Source organism: Scyliorhinus torazame, chromosome 15 (genome assembly GCF_047496885.1).
Source record: "Scyliorhinus torazame isolate Kashiwa2021f chromosome 15, sScyTor2.1, whole genome shotgun sequence".
Classification (NCBI taxonomy): Eukaryota; Metazoa; Chordata; class Chondrichthyes; order Carcharhiniformes; family Scyliorhinidae; genus Scyliorhinus; species Scyliorhinus torazame.
In genome coordinates this window covers 185361030-185387790 of record NC_092721.1, presented here as the reverse complement: position 1 = coordinate 185387790, position 26761 = coordinate 185361030, and the positions used below count along the sequence as shown (strand labels likewise).

The 26761-nt window shown below is 42.0% G+C and overlaps 1 protein-coding gene across 2 annotated transcripts in view; it reads right to left on the bottom strand.

The window, feature by feature from the left end:
• Positions 1-635: 635 nt before the first annotated feature.
• The window catches only part of rp2 (RP2 activator of ARL3 GTPase), an 81898-nt gene continuing 55772 nt past the window's right edge, over positions 636-26761 (bottom strand). For both annotated transcript variants that reach the window (XM_072477262.1, XM_072477261.1), the window contains exons 3-5: positions 25137-25251; positions 14557-14642; positions 636-6773 (exon numbers count right to left, since the gene is read on the bottom strand). In XM_072477262.1, coding sequence (XP_072333363.1) covers positions 6690-6773; positions 14557-14642; positions 25137-25251 — 285 coding nt within the window. In that variant the 3' untranslated portion in view covers positions 636-6689. The remainder of the gene's footprint in view (positions 6774-14556; positions 14643-25136; positions 25252-26761) is intronic.

Below are 26761 nucleotides of genomic sequence, written 5' to 3'. Positions count from 1 at the left end.
AGCCATGAGTTGGCATTGAGGCTACGAGGGTCATAGGATGCATGGGGAGCACAGGTTGGCATAAAGGATATGAGGGGCTATGGGGGCTGAGGGCTAGAGGGCCCAATATTCAACTACACAACTGGGACAGTCCCAAAGTGAACCTTTAAAGCAGCTCGCCCCAGCACTCAGCAGCCCCCACAAGACCAAGGATCTGCTCCCCACCCAGGCGAGTGTAGGAAGCTGGAAAATTTCCCAATCCATACACCCATCTCAGGACCCAAAATCCGAGCCAGTGTTTGTGTAAACAAAGCTCTCATTTGGGCCAAACACCTATCGTTTGTCCTTCTGACCTGATGCTGCCTTTCTCACAACATGTAACTTAACATGATTTTTTAATCTATTAGTCCTGCTGTAACTGCTTTAGTTATTTTAGTATTCCATTCATTCAGAGCGATCAATCAGGCAAAACCTAGCACAAGACTGAACGTGAAGGAAGTTGAATTGTGCACAATCCAGCTCCATTTTCCAGCACCCTCTACCGCGACTTTTGAGGAATTTGGAGATTTTTGATTTAAACCTTTATACAAAAGGACAAACTTGTATTATTTTCAACTGATTAGTCAAGGCAAAAATCAAAGATTGTACAAACACCGTAAATGATATAGTGTTTAATAAAAACCAGTTTACAACAAATACTAGGAAAAATAGTTACATACAAATTGCATAATTTACAAAATTACAAGCAACACGATTAATTTGCTGACAAATATGTAGGCTAAAGACTGGTGAAACCACTTCACATTAGTTTCTTCTACTGCTTGAAGTGCATATGTTCAAACAAAAATTAATGCAGCTTTCATGATCATGCCTTCACTGTAACCGATTTTTGAAGCAATCAATCCTTTATAGGCAGACAACCAAAATGGCCTCCTTCCGTCACTCCTATCGAGAGTGTGTTATGTATTGTTTTTTTTCCAATGGTAAAGAGCTTTTGTAATCTGGAACATTCTAGAATATCTGAATTGCCCCACTAGTTTTGAACAGGGCAAAGAATTCCTTTGGCTTTACTTAACTTTAAGCAGCATTTTCTCAGAAACCATAGCCAAGGTAGAAAAGCTGTTCATTTTAAAAGCTGATCTATCTTTTACAACAAAAAAAATAATATTTCTAAATGAAATTATATTTGAGACTCCAATGCATTTGAAGGCACATCTAATGCAGTTTCTCATTACAAAATGAAGTTGTTTAATCAATAGCAACACTGGAGAAGTACTACAACTCAAAATGTATGTCAAGTTAATAAAACAAGTACATGAATTAATAAGGTGTACTGATTTTAGGTGCTGCAGCTTTGGAGGAATTAAGTTTGATCGCAATACATCTGGGCTGGGAAATTAACAAGTCAGACTGCCCTCTCTAACTTGCTGTCCAATGAGCACAACAAATGGTTATAGTCGAGTAGGGGCAGGATTAGGCTCACAGATGAAGAGTGGCCAATGTATAAAAGTACCAAGAACTAACAGAATCGGCAGAACCATATCCTTGCACTGCAACACTACCCTTGAGGAAAAGGAGGAAAATTGGAAATCAAATGTATAAACATGCATATGCAATTTTGGGGAAAGTTATGTGACTAAGCACATAAAATATGCCCAATCTTCTTTAATGTCAGCCTATTTCGGCATTAGTGGGGCTTGAACCTCCTGCAAGCGTGTCTTTCTTAATAGTTGGTTCAGGAAGCCTGGGAAAGAGTCTCAGGAAAGATTGCTGGTAGATTATCATTTGCAAGTTCCAGGAGCGAAAGAACAATCACATTCTATCAGATACTTGAGTATAACCAGACACACTCAAATCTTTGCAGAATGACTCCAGTTCTTCAGGAATCACAATAACATTGGTCTTGATAATGGAAGGAGAGAGAAGAAAGAGACATGGATATATTATTTTATTTGTAATGCAATTGCATTTGGGATCAGTGAGTACAATGTAAAAATATTTTTTAGGAGACTAATTGAGATAGATTTTAAGATAAAGAGTTGCACATGAAGTTGATATAATGAGTGGCCCATTCCCACACTGCCTTCTTGCACTCCAAACCTTAACCAAAAATATATTTCTGCGTTTCATCATACAAGGGTTATTTTTTCCTGCTAGAGCAGAGATGGAAGGAGTAGCTCAATATAGGTCATTAAGATTTAAGAAGAGTTATGTCAAGTAATGATCGGCTGTTGCCAACACACACCCAGATGGTAATGAGAGCACACGCACGTTTGTGACAGTCGCACAAAGAATTAAAGACAAGTTTACCAAAATAAAATTCATTCCACAGAGTAGTAAGAATGCCACAATTGTTTTGATGCAGAATCTTTGTCTAAAACGGAATTAGACAACAGTTTAAAGACAGGAATATTAAATGGTGTATGGAGCAAGCTGGATAGTAAAGTTAGGCTTACTGGCACAGATATGATCTACCAATAGCTTGTTTCTCTGTTGTCATCAGCTATTTGTTTAAATTACTTTATCAGAGTTACAAAGCCAGAGCTCAGTGTGGACAGGAACAAACCCCTAATCCAGCTCCTTGCGTGCTCCAAAAACCAATTCAAATTTAATCCAATTCATGGTCCCCACAAGAGAGACATACCAGATCCAGGCATTACACCTGACCTCACACTCATCTTAGCCGAAAGGCCGAAAAAGAGTTTCTCCAACAAATTTAAATTTTCTCCATTAATTTCCAGACAGGTTTCCACTGGTATTGCCTTTGGGCATGATTTCTGGGGAGAATATTGTGGAAGCTAACTTTTATATTGAAATTCCAAGACTGCAGCAAATTGTGGAGGTGAATGGCATAGACACCTTTAAAGGGGAAGCTAGATAAACACAATAGAGAACGAATTAGATCCTCATGATCGGAGTGACAGACCAATGGCCTATTTCTGTGCTGTCATTTTATTTGAAAAAATATTCTCACTAGTAATGCCAGAGCTAATATTGAAACAAGCAGCATTAGAATTTCTTTCAGTGGAGGAGTCACAGAAAAATTCATGTATTTTTGGGATTAATAAGGGAGTATTTTGAAAACACCTGAAAACTTTGTTCAGTCACATAAGAGGACAAAGTAAAAAATTGAAAGGTGCGAACAAAAACACTGAAGCCAGGATAACTATGAAATCAATGAGAGATATGAATATTTATGGGGATATGGGAGTTTAGGCTGTTTAACTATGGGCATAGAGTTCAAAAGCAAGGAGGTTATGATAATCCCATATAAAACACTGGCTTGGCCTCAACTGGAGCATTTTGTCCAGGTCTGGGCACCATATCTCAGGAACGATGTGAAGGCATTAGAGAGGATGCAGAAAGAGTCACAAGGATGGTGCCAGGGATGAAGAAATTCAGCTAAGTGTATAGATTGGAGAAGTTGGCACAGTCCTCCATGGAGAAGAGAAGATTAAGAGGATTTTTGATCGAGGTATTAAAAATGTAAGATGTCTGGACAGATGCGGAGAAAATGTTCCCTTTGGCAGAAGGATCGAGAACATACAACCCTAATTTAGGGAGATTGACAAAAAAAGCAACAGCAACATGGTGTGAAAATGTTTTTAAAATATATATATATGGCGAGTAGTTAGGATCTAGAATGCACTGCCTTAAAGTATGGTGGAGGCAGATTATAATCCAGGCCTTTTAAAGAGAATTGGATAATTATCCAAAAAGAGTTTGCAGACGTACAGGAAAAAGGCAGGAGAGTGGGACAAAGTGAATTGCCCCTGCAGAGAACCATGGGCCTCCTTCTGTGCTGTATCTGTTCATGGTTCATTGATTCCACATTGCATTTAAAGCAATACTAACAAAGTTAGAAACAGGCCCATGGTCATTTTGGTCAACACAAACATCCAAAATCAATTTTACTCAAAATCCAGCCACGCAAAGCTTCTGGTCTCAATATCTTAATGTCCAGCAGACACTCTGGTTGGCTTGTGACTACAATTTGTCAATTTAAGCTGGGTTGTTAGCAATTCGATTAACAAGGACAAATCAGTGCATCAAAATGAGGGAGAAATCTTTCTGTTGTACAGGTACTTCCTAGCAGCCAAAGGGCATTAATAGCGACAACTGGAATGGGACAGTTTGTCCATTCCTTCATACAAATTATTTTCCTACCACCCTTTCACAAGAGAATCAAACCGGATTACTGTGGACAATTTTGTACCGTTACATTCTAAAACATTTTATATTTTGTGACTTCAGATTCCTTGAACTAATTCTTAAAATTAGAATTCACAATTTCACACTTTGTGCATTTACGGACAGGAGAAACATTTTAAAAAACTGTTTACTAAAAACAATTTTATATGAAAAAATATTGATTACATGTAAAATCTTTTGTAGAAGATTCTAGCATTGAGAAATTTCAGAAGCCACTATTCACCACAAAATGCTTAAACAGAATATCATAACATAAGGTGTTAAGCCATTCAGCTCTTCAAGCTTGCTCCGCTATTCAATATGATTATAATTAATCTTCGAACGAAACCTCACCTTCCCGAACTATCCCGTTTCTCCCTCAATTCCCTTAATATTCCTAAAATCATTTGCAAGCCAGAGTCTATTGCAACAAGATATGTCTCAGTGAGGGTTAATCTAAAGAACACCTTATACAGTAAATTGCCACTAAGTTCATCATGAACCCGTCCCCAGATTCTCCAAAAGTGTAATATGGCATTATTATAAAGAGGAAGTTACAATCTGCATACTGCTAAAAGATGTACATCACATGTATAAAAGATCTAAATTTACTTTCAAACTACTTTAATTTTTTTCTTGCAATAAGAAATAAAATAAGTTGATCCCAATGTGGCAGTATCACAAATGTCATTTGCCTGTTAAAAAAAAAAAGAAAAATACTGAAACAAATCTGTTTTAGAAGCCAAGCTTGTTTGGGGAGCGGGGAAATGAAACCCAGACATTATATATTTTTGTTTATAAATTTAGAGTACCAAATTCATTTTTTCCAATTAAGGGGCAATTTAGCATGACCATTCTAATGTTCTAAATCCACCTATCCTGCACATGTTTTTGGGTTGTGGGGGCGAAACCCACGCAAACACGGGGAGAATGTGCAAACGCCACACAGTGACCCAGAGCCAGGATCGAACCTGGGACCTCAGCGCCGTGAGGCAGCAATGCTAACCCACTGCTCCACCGTACTGCCCTAAGGTGGTGGATTGTAGGTCAAACAAGTATGCTACTTTGACCTGGATAGCATTGTGGAATTGCAGACATGCAGACAAGAGACGTATTCCATTACACTTGTGCAATCTGGACAGCAATGCTAACCACTGCGCCACCATGCTGCCCTTAAGACTTTATATTTTATCCAGCACCTTCCTTTTTAAAAAATTCATTCATGGGACGAGGACGACGCTAGCTAAGCCAGCATTTATTGTCCATTCCCAATTTAGCTTGAGATGGTGAGTCCCTTTTTTGCTGCAGTCCCTGTGGTGCATGTAGTAGACCAGAGATTTTGACCCAGTGACAGTGGGGGAACACATATATTTACAAGTCAGGATGGTGTGTGGCTTGGAGGAGAACTTCCAGGTGGTGGCGTTCCATGTGTCTGCTACCCTTGGCCTTCCAGATTTTTTTTTCTTTATTCATTCATGGGACGTGGGCGTTGCTGGCCACACCAGCATTTGTGGCCGCGCCAGCACCCCTGAGGGCATTGGTGCGGGTCTGGAGTCACATGTAGGCCAGACCAGGTAAGGACGACAGATTTCCTTCCCTAAAGGACATTAGTGAACCAGATGGGTTTTTACAACAATCAACAACGTTTCTTTGCCGTTATTCAACTTTTAATGAATTTTTACGGAATTAAAATTCCGCCATCTGCCCTGGCAGGATTCGAATAATACCACTTCGCCACTACCTGCCCACAAATGGGAGTGATGCACTTAAACCTAACTGTAAATTGATTTCCAAGTGATTGGGCAGTTCCACACTGGTTTACACTTTTAACAAACCCCTTTCTTGGCTCAGTGAAAAGTTTCAAAATGCATATCTTGGGAAACCCTGCAATCACATATCTAGGGAAACCTCGCGATCAGTGATTTTTATTTACGTTAAGAGCCTAAATGAATGAAAGATGTTGCTAAACTGCCATGATCCATAAAAGAGGGAGATTAACTTGACCCAAGATCAGTCAACTAGCTTTTTTCAGAGTCTTTGGCAGGGGAGTGCAGAGAAATGAAATCCAAATTTTGCTTAGGCTAATATTTTATTAAATTTAATAAAAGGAGAAAAAAAAAATCAGAGACTGGGAAATTGAGCTCAGAATCAGAAAACGCATAATGGGTGAATTTGTTGCAGTAATATTCAATGACTACATCAAACAGAAATGACTTGTAGTTTAGTTTGCCTTCCCTTTGAAGGATTCTTTCTTTTTAAGAATTATTCTCAGTGAAAGAGGTCAAAGGACTAAATGAAGAGTTAGGTTGTTACAAAACTGCTGAAAATTCCTTGGTTATGCATTTGAATAGCCTGATTCTGAAGATCATTGGGACAGGGTTACATTCAGGATGTTAAATCTCAACCAAAACCACCCATACTTCACAATGCTACTCATTTCCAGTGGTTCAATGCTAACATGTTGTACTCAATGGAAAAATAACCAAGGGCAGATATTCAGACGTAGCCAATGTTCATTTTCATATTCCCATCTGTATATCAGCGTAGTTATAGAAATTGTCCACATCTTGGGATGCTGAAGCCTTGCTTTCAGAAACAAAGACCTGTTGAGCAAACAGAAGCAGAGAATACTTAGTAAGCTCCCAAGCCTTAAGATGCTTTTAAAAGTGGTTTATCGGTCATATATGATCAGTAACCAATTGAATGACAGCCACCTTTAACACCAAAGTAAAATAGCATACCATTCTATAACCATTTAAGTTTTTAAATAAATAATTTTGGGGCTGCCCCTTTATCCAGTGCATCATGCTAGTCTGTGGCATATTTTAAACATTTTTCAAATACAAGCCAAGAGGGTCGAGTATTGGCAGGCTATTCAAACATTGTACATGATTGAATTTTCAACTGATGCCCACAATTTTATTTTTAAAAATAAATAAATTTAGGAGTACCCAATTCATTTTTTCCAATTAAGGGACAATTCAGTGTGGCCAATCCACTTAACCTGTACAGCTTTGGGTTGTGGGGGCAAACCCATGCAAACACGGGGAAAATGTGCAAACTCCACATGGACAGTGACGCAGAGCCAAGATCGAACCTGGGACCTTGGCGCCGAGAGGCAGCAGGGCTAACCCACTGCGCCACCGTGCTGCCCACAATTAATGTACTTTTCAGCAGTTATAGCAAGCAGAAGGGCATATCCTGATTAATATGTCAAATAAAAGCAAAATGCTGCCGATGCTGGAAATGTGAAATAAAAACAGAAAATACTGGACAAACTCAGCATGTCAAGCAGCATCTGTGGAAATGGTGAGTTCTATAAAAGAGTCTTGTGGACTCTGTTTCTCTCTTCAGAGATGCTGCCAGATTGGGCGAGTTTATCTCGTATTTTCTGTTTTTGTTCCTGATTAGCATGTCTCCTCAGCCCAGAGACCAGTAATATATCCACTGTTGATTAAGATGAGACAATTCAGCACATGCCAAAGATCAAACTAATTTATTATTCTTTACTTTCCTCCATTCTAATTTTAAAATCGCAAATCTTTTGACCTTATCGGGCTCCAACTTCTTTTTTCCTTACACACAGGCTTACAAAACCCAAGCTTAGCTCCTACTTCTTGATATAGTTGATCTGTCTTTCCTTCTCTCTTCAAATCTGTTGCTTTTGACTGTTCTACCTTTAACCTTGTTTATAGAATTCTGCAGTTTATTGAGAACTTTACTGTTGTGGCATTTTGGGATTTTCCAAAATGTACTACACACGCAGCTTTTAATGATTTTTATAAGAGTTTTGACCTCGCACTAATGAAGAAGCTGGAAGCCATGGGAGTATATCTTTGATTTTACTGGGCAGGTCTATTCCAATTCCAAAATCAACGAAGGGATAACCAAGAAACTTACTGAAATATCTGTTTCAAAATCGAGGTTAAACAAGGTTGCCCACTATCACCCATTCTGAAAGCTTTCATTAAGTGAAACTGCATCAAAAGGGAAGAATATGGACCTCAACGTATATACTGATTTTGCTCATTTTCACATCTGACATTGTGCTAACAGCAGATCCACCAGGGGATCTCTTGCACTCTTCTTAGGCAGTCCCCCGGAGTCGAGGGCGACTTATTAATAAGGGGATCAGGGGTTATGGGGAGAAAGGAGAATGGGGATGAGAAACATATCAGCCATGATCGAATGGTGGAGCAAACGCGATGGGCTGAATGGCCAATTCTGCTTCTGTGTCTTATGGACTTGCTTCCACACTAAAACGGAGTTGTCAGGTGACTGAGGGGTTCAATGCGCGATCTGCATTCTCGGTCACAGGTGGGGCACATGGTGGTTGGAGAAGGTTGGTGGAGTGCGCGTGTTGCCAATTGCTCCTTTCGCTGTCGATGCTCGGCTTCAGCTTGTTCCCGGCGATGAAACTAGAAGTGTTCAGCTCCCTCTCGGATGCATTTCCTCCACTTCTAGTGGTCGGGGGCCATAAATTGGTGGGATGTTGCATTTTTTCCAAGGAGATTTTGAGGGTGTCGAAGAGTTTCCTCTGCCTTACTGGAGCTCACTTGCCATGTCGAAACTCTTGCAGAGCGTGCTTGTTTTGGGAATAGAGTATCAGGCATGCAGACAATGTGGCCCACCCAGTGAAACTGATCAAGCGTGGTCAATGTTTCAATTCTGGGGATGTTGGCCTGAGCGAGGACACCAACTTTGATGCACCTATCCTGCCAATGGGTTTGCAGGATCTTGCACAGGCAGCGCTGGTGGTATTTCCCCAGGGATTTGTTGTGCTTGCTGTACTCAGTCCAATTCTGAGCCATATAGGATGGCAGATTTCACTACTGTTCGGTTGACCTTGAGCTTGGTGCCGGGTTTGAGGTCCTGGTTTTCAAACACTCTCTTCCTCGGGTGACTGAGGCCTGCGCTGACACACGGAAGGTGCTGTTTAACCTTGTTGTTGAAGTCTGTCTCTTAACAGTAGGCTCCTAAGGTAAGGAAAGTGGCCCACACTGTCCAAGACCTCGTCATGGATTTTGATAACCACGGGTCAGTGCTGTGTGGCAGGGGCATGTTGGTATAGGACCTTTATATTACAGATGTCCAGTGCAAGGCATATGCTCTTGTATGTCTCAGTGAAGGTGCTGACAACGGTTTACAGCTCAACCTCAAGAGTGTGCGCAGGTGCAAGCATGGTTTGCATTCTGTAGTTCAATGACAGGGGATGGGACGACCTTGGGTCTGGCCTGCTGGTGGCAGAGGTTGAATTCATGCAAGTTTGTTCTGTAGTTTAGCTCCAGTCCAGCAGGGAGCTTGCCAAGAGTGAGCTGGCACATAGGAAGATAGAGAAGAGTGTCGGTGCAATGACACAGCCTTGCTTGACCCCAGTCCAAATGTGAACTGGGTTTGTGGTGGATCCATTTGTTAGGATCACCGCTTGCCTGTCATTGTGGAGCAGGCAGAGGCAGACAAACTTTTGGGGGCAATCAAAATATAGCCATAATCCCTCGTAGCTGACAGTCTCAAAGGATTTTGTGTGGTCTAAGAATGCCATGACGTGGATATGCCGGCGTTGGACTGCGGTGAGCACAGTAAGAAGTCTTACAACACCAGGTTAAAATCCAACAGGTCGGTTTTAAATCACTAGCTTTCGGAGCACTGCTCCTTCCTCAGGTGAATGAAGAGGTAGGTCCCAGAAACCACACACATATATATATATACACACACACACACACACAAGTCAAAGATGCAACAGTGTTTTGAATGCAAGCATTTGCAGGTAATTAAGTCTTTACAGATTCAGAGAGAGGGGTAATCCCAGGTTAAAGAGGTGTGAATTGTCTCAAGCCAGGACAGTTGGTAGGATTTTGCAAGCCCCGGCCAGATGGTGGGGGGGTGAATGTATCCAAGGTCCCGGTTAAGGCTGTACTCATGTGTGCGGAACTTGGCTACAAGTTTCTGTTCGGCGATTCTGCGTTGTCACGCGTCCTGAAGGCCGCCTTGGAGAACGCTTACCCGGAGATCAGAGGCTGAATGCCCTTAACTTCTGGATAGCATTGTGGAATTGCAGACATGCAGACAAGTGAAGTATTCCATCACACTTGTGCAATCTGGACAGCAATGCTAACCACTGCGCCACCGTGCTGCCCTTATGACTTTATATTTTAACCAGCATCCTTCCCTTTTTAAAAATTCATTCATGGGACGATGAGGATGCTAGCTAAGCCAGCATTTTTTGTCCATTCCCAATTTAGCTTGAGCTGCGACAACGGATGAACGGACATCACGCGACAATCGGCAGGCTGGAATGTTCCCTTCCAGTCGGTGAACACTTCAGCAGTCAAGGGCATTCAGCCTCTGATCTCCGGGTTAGCATTCGCCAAAGCGGCCTTCAGGACGCGCGACAACGCAGAATCACCGAACAGAAACTTATAGCCAAGTTCCGCACACGAGTACGGCCTCAGCCGGGACCTTGGATTCATGTTGCATTACATTCACCCCCCACCATCTGGCCGGGGCTTGCAAAATACTACCAACTGTCCTGGCTTGAGACAATTGTTTAACCTGGGATTACCCCTCTCTCTGGATCTGTAAAGGCTTAATTACCTGCAAATGCTCGCATTCAAAGCATTGTGTTGCAACTTTGACTTTGTCTAGATATATATATATATATATATATATCTAGACAAAGTCAAAGTTGCAACACAATGCTTTGAATGCGAGCATTTGCAGGTAATTAAGCCTTTACAGATCCAGAGAGAGGGGTAATCCCAGGTTAAACAATTGTCTCAAACCAGGACAGTTGGTAGTATTTTGCAAGCCCCGGCCAGATGGTGGGGGGTGAATGTAATGCAACATGAATCCAAGGTCCCGGCTGAGGCCGTACTCGTGTGCGGAACTTGGCTATAAGTTTCTGTTCGGTGATTCTGCGTTGTCGCGCGTCCTGAAGGCCGCTTTGGCGAATGCTAACCCGGAGATCAGAGGCTGAATGCCCTTGACTGCTGAAGTGTTCACCGACTGGAAGGGAACATTCCAGCCTGCCGATTGTCGCGTGATGTCCGTTCATCCGTTGTCGCAGCTCAAGCTAAATTGGGAATGGACAAAAAATGCTGGCTTAGCTAGCATCCTCATCGTCCCATGAATGAATTTTTAAAAAGGGAAGGATGCTGGTTAAAATATAAAGTCATAAGGGCAGCACGGTGGCACAGTGGTTAGCATTGCTGTCCAGATTGCACAAGTGTGATGGAATACTTCACTTGTCTGCATGTCTGCAATTCCACAATGCTATCCAGAAGTTAAGGGCATTCAGCCTCTGATCTCCGGGTAAGCGTTCTCCAAGGCGGCCTTCAGGACGCGTGACAACGCAGAATCGCCGAACAGAAACTTGCAGCCAAGTTCCGCACACATGAGTACAGCCTTAACCGGGACCTTGGATACATTCACCCCCCCACCATCTGGCCGGGGCTTGCGAAATCCTACCAACTGTCCTGGCTTGAGACAATTCACACCTCTTTAACCTGGGATTACCCCTCTCTCTGAATCTGTAAAGACTTAATTACCTGCAAATGCTTGCATTCAAAACACTGTTGCATCTTTGACTTGTGTGTGTGTGTGTGTATATATACATATATGTGTGTGGTTTCTGGGACCTACCTCTTCATTCACCTGAGGAAAGAGCAGTGCTCCGAAAGCTAGTGATTTGAAACAAACCTGTTGGACTTTAACCTGGTGTTGTAAGACTTCTTACTAAGAATGCCATGTACAAGGGTTAGTACTCCTCCCTCCATTTCTCTTGCAGTTACTGTGTGGGGAAGATCATATCCGTCGTGCCCCTGAGTGGGCAGAATCCACATTGCAACTCTGGGAGGAGTTCTTCAGCCACAAGGAGAAGGCGATTAGGAGGACTCTGGCGATGACCTTCCCTGTGGCAGATGGCAGGGAAATCCCTCTGCAGTTGGACTTGTCACCTTTCTTGAGGATGGTCACGATTATGGCACCCGAGATCTCTTGGCCATCCAGATAAAGAAACGGATATTGTGAGTCCACTCTTCTCCATCAGGCTTTAGTGCTTTGATGGGGATTCAATGTACTCCTGATGCTTTGTTGTTCTTTAGCTGTCTGATGGCCTTTTTACCTTGTACTGGGTTAGGTTTGTACTGAGATGGTGGCGGATAGCATGCTGCAGGATGAAGTCAAAGACACTCGCTTTGAAGACGGCCTATGTTAAGGAGGTCTTTGAAATGCTCCTTCCAGCTGACGCTGACTGCCTCTGTGTTCTTGATGATCACCTCTCCATTCTTGGCCAGCAGTGGGGTGGGGCCCTGGGTGCTTGGGCTTCAGGTCGTCTTGACTGCACTAAAGAAAACTTGTGCATCATGTTTGTCGGCTAACTACTGGATCTCCTGCACTTTCTCTAGGTCGGGTTTTTTTTTTGCTGGACCTTAGCCTTCAGTCATCTAGAGAGCCGCTTTTAAGCTCTCGAGTTGAGCTGTTGTTTCAGGCTCAGAAAATCCTTACGCTCGTGTCTTATCAGCTTCTGGATCTCCTGGTGGTTCTCATCGAACCAGCCTTGATATTTCCTAGTCAAGTGACCAAGCATCTCTTTGCAGGAGCCGATTATGGAGGCCTTGAGGACAGACCAGGCATTCTGGACACTGCGACTCTCGGGAGTCATCTGGTTGGCAGCAAGGTGTTGGTTGAATAGGGCTGTCTTTTCAGGGTCTTCAAGTGTCTGAGTGTTGACTTTACTGTTTCTGCATGGGTCGGGGAGGGCAAGGTGTCGGCAATACACCAGGAGATGAAAGAGGGGGAAGAGCTGGTAGAAGAGTTGAAGGGTAAATGGGAGGAGGAACTGGGGGAGGAGATAGAGGAAGGTCTGTGGGCTGATGCCCTGGGTAGGGTTAATTCCTCCTCCTCCTCTTGTGCCAGGCTCAGCCTGATACAATTTAAGGTGGTTCACAGAGCTCACTTGATGGGGGCGAGGTTGAGCAGGTTCTTTGGGGTAGAAGACAGATGTGGAAGGTGTTCAGGGAGTCCGGCGAACCATGTCCATATGTTTTGGTCATGCCCGGCACTGGAGGGGTTCTGGAGAGGAGTGGCGGGAGCAATATCTCAGGTGGTGAAAGTCCGGGTCAAGCCAAGCTGGGGGCTAGCAATATTCGGAGTAGTGGACAAACCGGGAGTGCAGGAGGCGAAAGAGGCCGGTATTCTGGCCTTTGCGTCCCTAGTAGCCCAGCGAAGGATCTTGCCAATGTGGAAGGAGGCGAAGCCCCCCCAGCGTGGAGGCCTGGATAAACGATATGGCTGGGTTCATAAAGTTGGAGAGGATTAAGTTCGCCTTGAGAGGGTCTGCGCAGGGGTTCTACAGGCGGTGGCAACCGTTCCTAGACTATCTCGCGGAGTGTTAGAGGAAGGTCGGTCAGCAGCAGCAACCTTGGGGGGGGGGGGGGCGGGGGGAGCTGCCTGGGGAGGTGGATGAGCAAGAGATAACATGAAGTCGGGGAAACTGGCACGTACGGGAGAGAGCCTGTGTACAAAGCTATGTAAATATACTATTTTGCCATGTATATATCTTGCTCCGCGCGATTTCGTGTTTCTTTTTTTTGTTACGGGGTGGGGTGGGGGGGTTATTGTTTGTAAGGGAGAAAAATTGTGTTAAAAACTTGAATAAATATATATTTTTTAAACAAACACTTTACTGTTTCTGTCGCTGCTTTGGGGCTACACTGATGTTGATCACATCGCGGATTAGATGGTGGTCTGCCCAGCAATCGCCCTGCTCAACTACGTCGGTGTCTGTGCGAAGGACTGCAAGGATGTGGGTATCACCTGCGCCATGACAGGAGTCAACTCTATCACTCACACAAGTCTACCAAAATATCCAACAATCTTGACAGCAGGATGAATATAAATGAATGCAACAAATATAAATGGGCTCAAGAGCCAAACAGATGCATTTTCGAGAAAGTATAAGGGTGGCAGGTAGATGAGTTTGATCAAACGGAGATTGAATTTTGCTCCTCGGAACTCTGTTCCTTTTAATAGTGCAGTGTGTAATTCAAGTCCCTAAAGCCAGACTAAAATAATACTTCACATGATCAGCTGTTGAATCCTTGATATGCTCAGTTCAAAGCATCATCCTTACAACCAAAGATGCATACTTTTAGCATCACTTTATTCAAAATATGATATCTAAATTTATAGAAGCATGGACACATTTTGAGCAAAATAAATCAAATCAGTTCAATATTTGAGCAGATTAAGGTTATTTATTGAATGCCATTATAAAAATCAGTTTTGCGGAAAATTTAGTCCAAACTTTAATAATGAGCTTTGCAAAAAAGTTACTTGGTATACCCAGTCGTGAAGAAAAGGTGGCTACAATATTCTTTATATTACCTTGGAAGCACTGAACACAGAACTGACGATATTCTGACATGCTTCCACTGCGCCATCTCCATTAAATTCCAATGCAATGACAGGGCCTGCAGAAAAAGATAGATAACATGAGAGAGGTTCAATACTGTAGCTGCAAACTGTACAATTCTAAAACTCAGACGATTATTTCTGGTTTACTCGTTTCATTGCCAACAGTGGTACTTTATTTAGTTTCAGATTACGCCATTAAACAAATCAGAATTTTAGACAAGAATGTGGCCATTCATCCCATCACTCCAGTGCCAGCCTTGAGAAAGAACTGTCTATTTTGAATATTTTTCTCCTGCCTATTCCACATAATCTTTTAGAGTTTTTATATTAAATGCAGCACAACCAAAAGGTGGCAGAAAAATGTAGTACTAAATGAGTAAACAGAAATAAATTTACTGCACACAATGTTACATGAGGACAATCCCCCCCCCCCCCCCTCCCGCACCTCCTGTGTTCATGTCAACAGTTAGCCCTCAATCATCACTTCAGTAAGTTGGATGATTTAAGGAAGTAAAAGATGTAATAAAAATCCAAAGCTTGCCTTAAAAATGTATTTTTGAAGATTGTGAAGCATGTGTTTGGCAATGAGTTCTTTCCACTTTATATAATGAAGTAGTCCATCGCAATCTTCCTGTTTCAATCTACATTTTATGCAACATGCAAGTCGATTGCACACCATTGTCTCCAGTGTAGCCACCTAAATTGGCCAACTCCCGATTTAAAATGGCGAACGGCAAAGGCTGATGGGAAAATCAGCCAACAAGACAGAAACCAGCGGCTGTAGGTTTGCTGTGTATTTACCTATGCAAAAACCAGACAACATCGATACCAGCGACCGTCAGCATAACAAAGTAACAGCCATCTGCATACTGATGAGCAATCCCCGGGTACAATAAGTAACATTTTTGACACACAAAGCAAAGCCAGACTCCCCAGCGCCAGCAGGAGCCAACACAAAGGAGGTGAACGAGCACCTCGAGACAGCCCATCGATCAGGGAACTGCTCCAGTATTGGTGAAATCGAACCAAGCGATTGGGACAAAGTCCAATCACTTGGGACCAGATACAGGGTCTGCCCCGAAAGGCGGGAAGCCCCTGGGAACTATGAGAGTTAAGCCCCAAGTTCAAATCTCCCTCTTCAGCAGCTCCTCTTCGCTCTCTTCTTCCTGCCCGGGTCACCCAGCAACACGAATCAACATTGACCGTGACCGGTGCAGTGACTCCAGTGATCATCAAACTCGTAAGTTTTAATTCAACGCTCGCTACGAGATAGGCGCTCCTAGCTACCAATCCGTACCAACTTCGAATCCCGCAGACTCAGAACCTGGTGGGCCAGTCCGAAGTTAAGTATAGGCCTGTTAGTTGTAGAAGTAGCTTAGACGTAGAATTTGTGCATGAGTAGCGATTTCTGTGTATTATAAATGTGCTTTGATTTAAATCTTACTAATCGCTGTATTGGATTATTGATCATTACTCAGACTTGAACATCGTGGCGGTATCAGAAAGATACCTGGCGACTCGAGAGCAAAGGTAATAAAACAGAGCAATTAAAGCAAGGAGAAAATCACCAACACCATATTTTACAACACTAAAAATTTAAGCCATTGATTAAGTAGCAGTTTTTTTCTGGTCTGCTGCCCATGTTCCATTCCCCCATCACCCAGTGCTCTCTGACGTAACTGTTCAATATGACAACTGGAAGACTTTAGGAATATTGGATAAGTGTTGGGCAATTAAAGAGTGAGCAGCCTGGGGTTAGAGTGTATTTGACTGCAGGGGTCATGTTTATTTTAAATAATTCTGTTTGCAGGGCCTGGGTGCTTTTAGCAGCCAGAATATGAAATTGACAAAGGAATGTGTTTTTCAGGCTGGGCTAATGGACTGTTGTTTGACTGGGAAAGTCCCTGGGGAGTTATTGTGGTTTGCAGCCTGTAAAGATAATGTGTTTTTTAGCTTGGGGAGGTGATGCTGAGTGGAGCCAAGGAATGCAGAGAGACATTTTGAAAGGCTTTAAAGAGGCAGTTTTTACGGGGAGAGGAGTTAAATTCTGATCTGCCGGACGCTGGGACCACAATTTTCCCCACAGTAAGATAGATTGAGAGCAGAATGTTTCTTTTGGGGTCTGCTCTGGGTATGTAATATCAGCAATGCTTTGAGTTCAAAATGCTCATCCTGGTTTTCAATCCCTCCATAACCTCGCTCCTCCCAGCTCCATGATCGCCTAAAGCCCCTCTACCCTCAGGATATATCTGCACACCTCTCGTTCCAACCACTCGAGCATCCCTTATTTTAATTGCTCCACAATTGGTGACCATGCCTTCCTTCGTCTGGCTGGGCACAAAGCTCTGGAATTCCTTCCCCTAAACCCCTATATATCACTTACCTATAAGACACTCTTCAAAACCTATAACTTCGGGTGTCACAGTGGTTAGCACTTCTGCCTACAGCGTTGAAAGTCCGGGTTCGATCCCGGCCCTGGGTCACTGTCTGTGTGGAGTTTGCACTTTCTCCCCATGTTTGCATGGGTTTCACCCCCACAACCCAAAGATGTGCAGGTTAGGTTAGGTGGATTGGTCACACTAAAATTGTCCCTTAATTGGAAAAAATGAATTGGGTACTCAAAATTTAAAAACCTACAACTTCTTTGACCAAACATTTGGTTACCTGCCAAAATACAGTATCTCTTTGTGTGGCTGGCTGTCACATCTTGTTTTATAATGCCCAGTAATGCCTCAAGGTGTTTAAAAAGTGCTATATAAATTCATGCTGTTGTTGTAGTAGTGCACAATACTACTGAATACTAAGTCAACCATATTCTCATTATCTGAGTTGTTGGAAATCATCTTCTAACTTCAAGCAAAGACATCACAAAAGCCTGTACTTTTAAAAAACTTAATTTAGAGTACCCAATTCATTTTTTCCAATTAAGGGGCAATTTAGTGTGGCCAATCCACCTACCCTGCACATCTTTGTGTTGTGGGGGCAAAACCCACGCAAACACAGGGAGAATGTGCAAACATCACATGGACAGTGACCCAGGGTCGGGATCGAACCTGGGACCTCGGCGCTGTGAGGCAGCAGTGCTAACCACTGCACCACAGTGCTGCCCCTCAAATGGCTAGACTTTTATACGGTTCCAACATGCATTATTGAATTAACGATTGGAACACACTGTTCCACCAAGCACTATAAAACTGGCAACTTTTGGATCATTTGAACCAGACTTAAATACTACAAACTTCTACCCACAAGATTAAACTCTCAGAATCACAGAATTGTTACAATGCAGAAGGAGGCTATTTAACCCATCGTATCTGCACGGCTCTCCAACTTTGTGCAATTCCACTGCCTTTTCCCTGTACCCCTGCACATTGTTTGTTTCTATTCAAGTAACCATCAAATGCCCTCTTGAATGCCCCAATTGAACATGCCTCCAACACACTTCCAGGCAGTGTTTTCCAAAGTCGAACCACTGGTTGTTTGCGAAAGATTTTTTTTCTCACACCACATTTGCTTCTTTTCCAACTCTGCAATCTAAAATAGCACCAGCCTTTATCATCTTATTTTGGGGAGGACACTACATTGCTTCATGTAATCTGACTACATGGAAGCCATCAATACTTCTAACGAATATTCCCACTAAAACTAAAAAAAACTGCCCTAATAGCTACAGCTGGAACATTTTCCATTTGAAAATTAATACTTCTTACGTGTTACGGTCAATAAAAATATCTTTAAAATACTGAATCTACATCAACATATTTACATAGAACATTAAACACAGTAAGAAATGTTAAGTAATGGATTAAGAGACATTGCAATTAGTTGTTCATTTATGTTAAGTATCCATTAATTGACACTGATAGGTAAAGGGGCTTCAGGTGGCCTCTGTCAGGTGATGTATAATTAGAGTTTTGTGCAAAGGCTGTTGGAATGAAATAAATGTCTGTTTGTGAAAAAGGAACAGAACTTTAGACTCTTCATGTCACAGCAACTAAAACGTCTAACAATTGGTAGCAGAGGATGGTTGCTGTGTAAATGTGAAGGGTTGAAAGATACAACTTTTCCAGATCAAACCAAGGAGTGAGTGAGAAAAAAAAAAGGGATATATGGCTGAACCGAGGATAAAGATGGCTGGATATGACTATCCTCCCTTATTTTCTGAAAGGGAATCGTACGACCAATGGAGAAGTGCAGTAGTTATGTGGACTAAGGTAACTGCTTTGGGAAAGAGAAAACAAGGTATGGCATTGGCTCTTTCTCTACCATATGGCAGTAAAATCCGAAACGAAGTGCTTTCTGAGCTGGAATTGGAAGAGTTAGACTCAGAAGGAGGTCTGGGGACTTTATTACATTATATGGATAAGATTTATAAGAAAGATGACTTGTTAAGTGCGTATGAAGCATGGTCGGATTTTGATAAGTTCCAGAAAATGGAGGATGTCTCCATGGAAGACTATATAATGGAATTTGGCAGACTATATAAAAGGCTGCAGGAACACAACCTAGAATTTCCACAGTCTGTGTTGGCCTTTAAATTACTTGACTGAGCTAGAGTGAGCAACATGGATAGGCTCCTGATTTTGACAGGAGTTCAGTTTACTGATAAGGATACCTTATTCGAACAGGTGACAAAAACTTTACAAAGGTTTCTGGGGCAACATTCGATTCCGATGGCTCTGATGACCCAAATAGGTCAGCCTGCAATAAGGCAGAATATGGAAGATACACTACTAACAGGATGGCGAAATCGTATGGCTACGAACAGGGCTCAAGACTATAGAAGGAGACCGAAACAAGGAAATTATGAAGACAGAAACCCAGTTACAACCTACAATAGGAAGATGAACCCCAGAAATGCACGGGGCATGCTAAATCAATGTTTTCGATGTGACTCTCAATATCATTATGCTTTCAACTGTCCAACTCGTTATGATAGAGTGTTTGAAGCAACACATGACACGGAAGAGTCAGAAGAGGAAAAAGATAGTGACCAGAAAGAAGGCATTGTCCTATTGACAAGCAGTTTTATGCTGGTAATGAGGGTGTTGGTTGCAGAATCCTTCAACTGTGCTGTATTGGACAGTGGCTGCACATCTACTGTGTGTGGAATTGACTGGTTAAAATGTTACCTGGACTCTTTGAATGCTGAAAATCGTAACAAGGTTAAGGAATTTGAAAGTTCCACAAGTTTCAGGTTTGGGGATGATAATACTCTGAAGTCGCTGAAAAGAGTGGTGATCCCTTACAATATTGCCGGAGTGAATCATTTCATTAGCACGGATGTTGTATAAAGTGAGATACCTTTGCTTCTGAGCAGACCGTTGATGAAGAAAGCACACATGAAACTGGATATGGAACAGGATACGGCAACAGTTTTTGGAAAGACGGTGGACTTACAATTTACACAGTCGGGACACTATTGTATTCCATTACTGACAAATAATATTTCAAGTAGAGTGGTTAAGGATGTGTTAATGGCAGTTGAAAATGGGACTTTAGCTGATAAAAAGCTTGTGGTATTAAAACTGCACAGGCAATTTGCACATCAGTCTCCTCAGAGGCTGAAACATTTATTAAAGGATGCAGGGGTAAGGGATGACGACTATACTAAACTGATAGAACAGCTTAGTGACCGCTGTGAAGTTTGTAGGAAGTACAGAAGGACACCAGCACGACCGATAGTAACCCTACCTATGGACAGGGATTTTAACGACATTGTGGCCATGGACCTTAAGATCTGGGATAAAGCAAATAATACATTTATTTTGCATTTTGTATATTTAGCAACCAGATTTAGTCAATCAACGATTGTACAAAGTAAAGAGAGTAATTCTGGATCAAATCGTGGAAAAATGGATAGGGACAGGAATGGGTCCACCGGCAAAATTCCTTACGGACAATGGGGGAGAATTTGTGAATGATGGGTTTAGGGATGTGTGTGAAAACATGAATATCAGAGTTATGAATACGGCTGCAGAAAGCCCATTTAGTAATGGTGTCTGTGAAAGAAATCATGCTGTCATCGATGACATGCTTTGGAAAATTTTGGCAGATCAACCAAATTGCAGGCTAAATTCAGCTTTAGCATGGGCAATACATGCAAAGAATTCATTGCAGATGGTTGGGGGCTATAGTCCTTATCAATTAGTGTTTGGTAGATATCCTAAAATTCCGTCCATTTTGGATGACCAGCCTCCAGCTTGGGAGGGGACTACAATTAGCTCTGGTTTTGCTGAACATTTAAATGCATTACATAGCAGTAGAAAAGCTTTTTTGGAAGCAGAAGTCTCTGAAAGAATTCGCAGAGCTTTAAGACACAACGTACGGCCATCAGATGCCGTTTTTCAGTAAGGAGGCATGGTATACTACAAGAGAGACAATTCTAATGAATGGAAAGGCCCAGGGAAGGTCATAGGCATAGATGGCAAAACAATTATTTTGCAACATGGTAATCAAACTGTTAGGGTACATTCATCAAGGTACAGGGTATAGATTACAAATTTTCACAGAGCAGACAGACATGATGAGGAACCAGAGTCATCTGGTACGCATGTGTTACAGAACTATGAGGACCAATTAACTGTTATAGACAGGGTTTCTGTGGAGGAACACAACACTTCTGATGAATTAGAACAGGCTATTATTCCAAAAGGGCAACTACCAAAAGTTGGTACAAAAGTGACATAGTTGCCTGAAGGGTCTAGTCAATGGAAGGATGCAACTGTTATTAGTAGAGCCGGGAAGGCCACTGGAAAGTATAAACATTGGTTGAATGTACAGCATTCAGGGAAAGGAATCAAGACAATGGATTGGGAAAACAAAGTTCAAAAATGGAGGGCACAGAAACGCAGTGCCAGTTCAGATAGTATATCGGATAGTGAACAGGTCCGCAGGAAAAGGTCGAGAACTATTGAAAGGACATCCCACAGCAGAAGGGAAAGATCAAGCAGTAGCAGTACAGAACAAGATACCAGGCGGGAGAGGGGACGTAGTTTATCAAGATCTCGGAACACGAGTAAGACTACGAATACTAATAGGAGTAGAAGCCCACATGCACGTGAGATTTTGGTGGCTTCAAATAAATTGGGTGAAAAAGTTATCAAAGAAGCTAAACAGCAAGAATTGCATAGTTGGAGTGAATTTGGGGTATACACGGAAGTACCAGATAGGGGACAAAGAGCTGTATCCCACAGATGGATTTGCACGGAAAAGGTTCTTCCAGATGGAACTTATAAGGCAAAGGCCAGGCTTGTGGCAAGGGGACTTAAAGAAAACTTAGAAGATCAGGATTTAAGGGTAGATTCACCTACAGCATGAAAGGTTATTTTAAAGATCTTCTTGGCTCTATTAGCCACAAAGGCATGGGAAAGCAAATCTATGGATATAAAAGCTGCCTTTTTGCAGGGGCATCAGCTCCAGTGAGACATTTTTCTCTGTCCTCCTAAAGAAGCAGCTAACACAGAAGGGGTACTCTGGAAGTTGAACAAATGTGTATATGGATTAAATGATGCATCTAGAGTCTGGTATTTTTCGGTAAGGTCAGTTTTGTTAAAGTTAGGCTGTTGCCAGTTGAAAGCAGATCCTGCAATGTTTTACTGGCACGATAAAGGAAATCTTCCTGGCATTTTTATGATGCATGTCGATGATTTTTTGTGGGGTGGGACTAGTGATTTTGAAGCTATTGTAATCTCTGGTTTGAGAAAAGAATTCAGGGTCGGAAGTCAGGCTTCCGGTGCATTTCAATATATTGGACTGGAAATTGGACAGACTAAGTTAGGGGCAACTTTACGTCAGCAATCTTATTTGGAAAGCATCAGCCCAATAGCAATTAGTCGTGGCCGGGTTTCACAAAAAGACGCAATGGTTTCAAAGATAGAAAAAGAGCAACTGCAAAGTTTAATTGGGCAACTGAACTGGTTAGGTAGACAGACTAGACCGGATGTGAGTTTTGATGTCTTAGAGTTGAGTACAAAAATGAATGATCCCAAAGTGGAAGATATAATAAGAGCAAATAAAGCATTGGCCAAACTAAAAATGCAGGAGTGTGTTTTGAAGTTCCCGGTTTTAGGTGACCTTAAGCACTTGAAACTCATAGTTTATAGTGATGCGTCCTACGCAAATTTATGTAATGGGGTTTCAAGCACAGGAGGTTTTATAATTTTCCTTTTGGGGAACAATGGTAAATGTTGCCCGCTTGTGTGGGAAACAAAGAAAATAAGGAGAGTGGTAAAAAGCACTTTGGCTGCTGAGACGTTAAGCCTTGTAGAGGCGGTGGATATGGCCTTTTATACAAGTATGATATTGAGAGAAATTTTGGGATTAGGGGATTTGGGTAATATACCTATTGACTGTCACACTGACAATAAATCCCTGTGGGAAAATGTGCACTCTACATAAAGTGTCAATGAAAAGAGGTTACGGATAGACATCGCAAGTTTGAAGCAGATGTTGGACAGAGGGGAAATAACAGAAATTAAATGGGTCGACAGGAGCTATCAACTGTCAGACTGTTTTATGAAAAGAGGGGCGAGTTCACAGAAACTTTTGGATATTGTTAATGAAGGGCGCTTGTTTCTGTGACTGTTTTTTTTTTCTTTCTCGTCCAAACAAAAAAAAGGTGCGGAAATCACGTGTGTGTTTTTGAGTTTCTTGAAATTTTGTTTTCACCTAATTTATTTTTTTTCTCCAAGGAAGGGGAGACTGTTAAGTAGTGGGTTAAGAGACATTGCAATTAGTTGTCTCATTTATGTTAAGTATCCATTAATTGACACTGATATGTAAAGGGGCTTCAGGTGGCCTCTGTCAGGTGATGTATAATTAGAGTTTTGTGCAAAGACTGTTGAATGAAATAAATGTGTGTTTGTGAAAAAGGAACAGAACTTTAGACTCTTCATATCACAGCAACTAAAACGTCTAACAAGAAAGCCCTCAACAGGAGTGGTAAATGAAAAATGTGCAACAATACTGGGCATAGAAGGAGAAATTACGAAAATGAACAAAAGTTTGATGAAAAAGTTTCTAAACAGCATCCTAAAAGCGGATAGAGGGATAGTGGGAGGAAAAGTTTTAGGAAGGAAATCTCAGAGTTAATGATCAAGGCAGCTAGAAGCATGGTCACCAATGGTGAAGCAATGTAAATAAGGCTGCACAGGAGGAATCCAGAGCACGTGACGATTTATAGGGCGGGACGAGGAAGCAGAGGTAGAGATGGGCAAGGTTGAAAAGGATGATAATTTTAAAAAACGGAGTTGTCTGACAGGCTGATGGGTGAAGGGATTTGGAAAATGTTAAAATACAGGTGGCAGAGTTTTGGATGACCCCAAGGTTATGTAGGGTGGAAGACAGGAGGCTGGCCAGAAAAACATGGAGTCCATAGAATCCTTACAGTGCATAAGAGCCTTTCGGCCCATCAAGTCTTGAATAATCAAGTCTAGGAGATAACAAAGGCATAGATGAATGATATGGGCCAGGGTTTAAAGAATCCCAAAGTGTATCATGAAGTTCACCTGATCCACAACTTTTAGTAGATTGTGGTATGGGGAGCACACAGCTCACTCTACAGCTATGGTACAGCAGAAAATGGACCAGTGGTTTTTAAAACAAAACAGTGTTTATTTTATGAACTCAAGTTAACCTTTTTAAAACAGTGAATATCTTAGCAACCAGTAAATCAAATACCCTCCCCCCAAAGAATACAACACTAAGTAACCTGTATGCTGTCCTTTTACACCCAAAAGACTTAACAAACCTTCAAACAGGAGCACATTTGGTTTACATTCAATACTGAGATCTTTTTACAATTCTGAGTTCACCAAATGATCCATAGATAGCCTTTGGATGGCAGAGATCAACAGCAGATGCAGCTCAGTGAAAAAACACACACACCCAAGCTTTCTCAAACTGAAACTAAAAAGCAGAACTAGAGCTCAGCTCCACCCACACTCTGATGATATCACTCCAGTAACATGAGCAGCTCCATTTCTTAAAGGTACATTTCTTAAACACCCATTTCTTAAAGGGTACTCTCACGTGACATGAAGCTTTCAGCAAATCAACTGAGGGACAATCAGAGTTGCACAATGTTATGGGGTGGATGCAGATAATTTTGGAAGTGGTGCAATATATAGATGGAAATTCAACTCAGGGAGAACACAACACTAAGTGTGGAACCGTCTTACTCAACTTCAGAGATAACCAGGAATGGAAACAGTGGACAGGGAACAGAGCTTGTTCAGGGGAGGGGCTGTGGAGAATACGAGGGAGAACAAAGACAATGGCTTCAGTGTTCCCAATATTTATTGGCGGAAATTAATGACCCATCAAGTTAAGGTAGCAGGGTGTTAAATGTGGCAAGGGTGCATGACACAGCTTGAATCCCAAAGGCACCCTGTGACATATTGATAATTACATCTGACACTCCAACAGACCATGGGACAGAATTGAGGATGGAGGAGGGGAGGAAAAGGAAGAGGATTGTATGGATTTAGGAAATGTATTCATTAATTTTGATTAAAATTAATACTCCTACCACAAATATACAACTTTACCTTGCTGAAGAAATGGAATAAAGTCTGCTGCTTTCTCCTTGAATACTCTGTTGGCATCATCCGGTCGCATTGAAATTTCTTTTGTTTGCACAAGAGCAAAATCCTTTAGAGCCATCTTTTGAAAGATAAAAACAAGATGGTACGTTTTACTGTCAGAAGCATTCTATATCAAATTAGAGATATGACAAGTTTTGTTTTGAGCTACCAGAAAATGAGAAGCTAGAAAGAGTGGATAAGCCTGCTACAATGTGTGCAGTATGGCACATAAGAAGCCAACAATTGTATAATGTACAACATTGATTCCAATCACGGTCCCACGAGCAACTTACACAGCAAGTTGTTAAGATCTGGAATTTCCTTCCTGAATAGCTTATGAAAACAGTTTCAATAGTGACTTTCAAAAATAAATTTAAGAGGGCGGCATGTGGCGCACTGGAACTACGGCGCTGAGGACCCGGGTTACTGTCCATGTGGAGTTTGCACATTCTCTCCATGTCTGCGTGGGTTTCACCTCCACAACCCAAAGATGTGCAGGTTAGGTGGATTGGGCACGCTAAATTGCCCCTTGATTGGAAAAAACATTAAATAATTGGTACGCTAAATTGAAAAAAAATTAAATAAATTTGATATATACTTGCAAAGGAGAAATCTGCATAGCTACAGGAAAAAGCAAAGAGGGAAACAAACCAATAACTCTTTAGGAGTGTTGGCACAGGCATAATGGGCTGAATGGCCTTCTACTGTGCTGTTTATAACTCAAACACATTCCATTTGGAAATGAAATGAAATGAAAATCACTTATTGTCACAAGTAGGCTTCAATGAAGTTACTGTGAAAAGCCCCTAGTTGCCACATTCCGGTGCCTGTTCGGGGAGGCTGTTACGGGAATTGAACCGTGCTGCTGGCCTGCCTTGGTCTGCTTTCAAAGCCAGCAATTTAGCCCTGTGCTAAACAGCACAGCAGATTTGATATCAAGCATGATTTTCCAGGCAGGTTGAAGATTAAATCCAAGCATCTGATTTGATCAGAAGGTGGGGGTGTGGAATGATTGTGCAATATGGGCTCAGTTGGTTTAAATTTAATACTAACTTATAGTAACTGAAGAAGAAAGGGCATTTGAAGTAAATAGACACAAAATTTTAGGGTGAACATTGTGACATTAGGGTTCAAAGGCCCCGAGTCAAGAGTGCGTCCACTTCAGCAATGCACACATTACAGTCAGGCCTGAAAACTCACTCCAGATTTGTTTCACCAAAGTCATCAAAATTAACTATTAATGTTGATACAGCCCACAAAACCTCACCATCACGGAGGTAAAGACCATTAAAATAATTTGTAAGTCAATACAAGACAAAAAAAAAAGCTCAAAAACCTTTTAGGAGGCCAGATATCGAAGTTTGCTCACTGGTTTCAAGCACGGCACAAGATTAGATATCCACAATTACCTGGAGTTAAAGATTGGGAAGTCACAGTCTTTAGCCCACACCACAAACGCTCCACCCTCACTAACCACAATCTTGCATTGAACCAGACGACTCTCAGCCTCTATTTGACCCCAAGTGAACTTCTGGCTCCAGATTCTCCCCCATCATTTATTTTAAAATAATGTTTTATTGAGGTCTTTG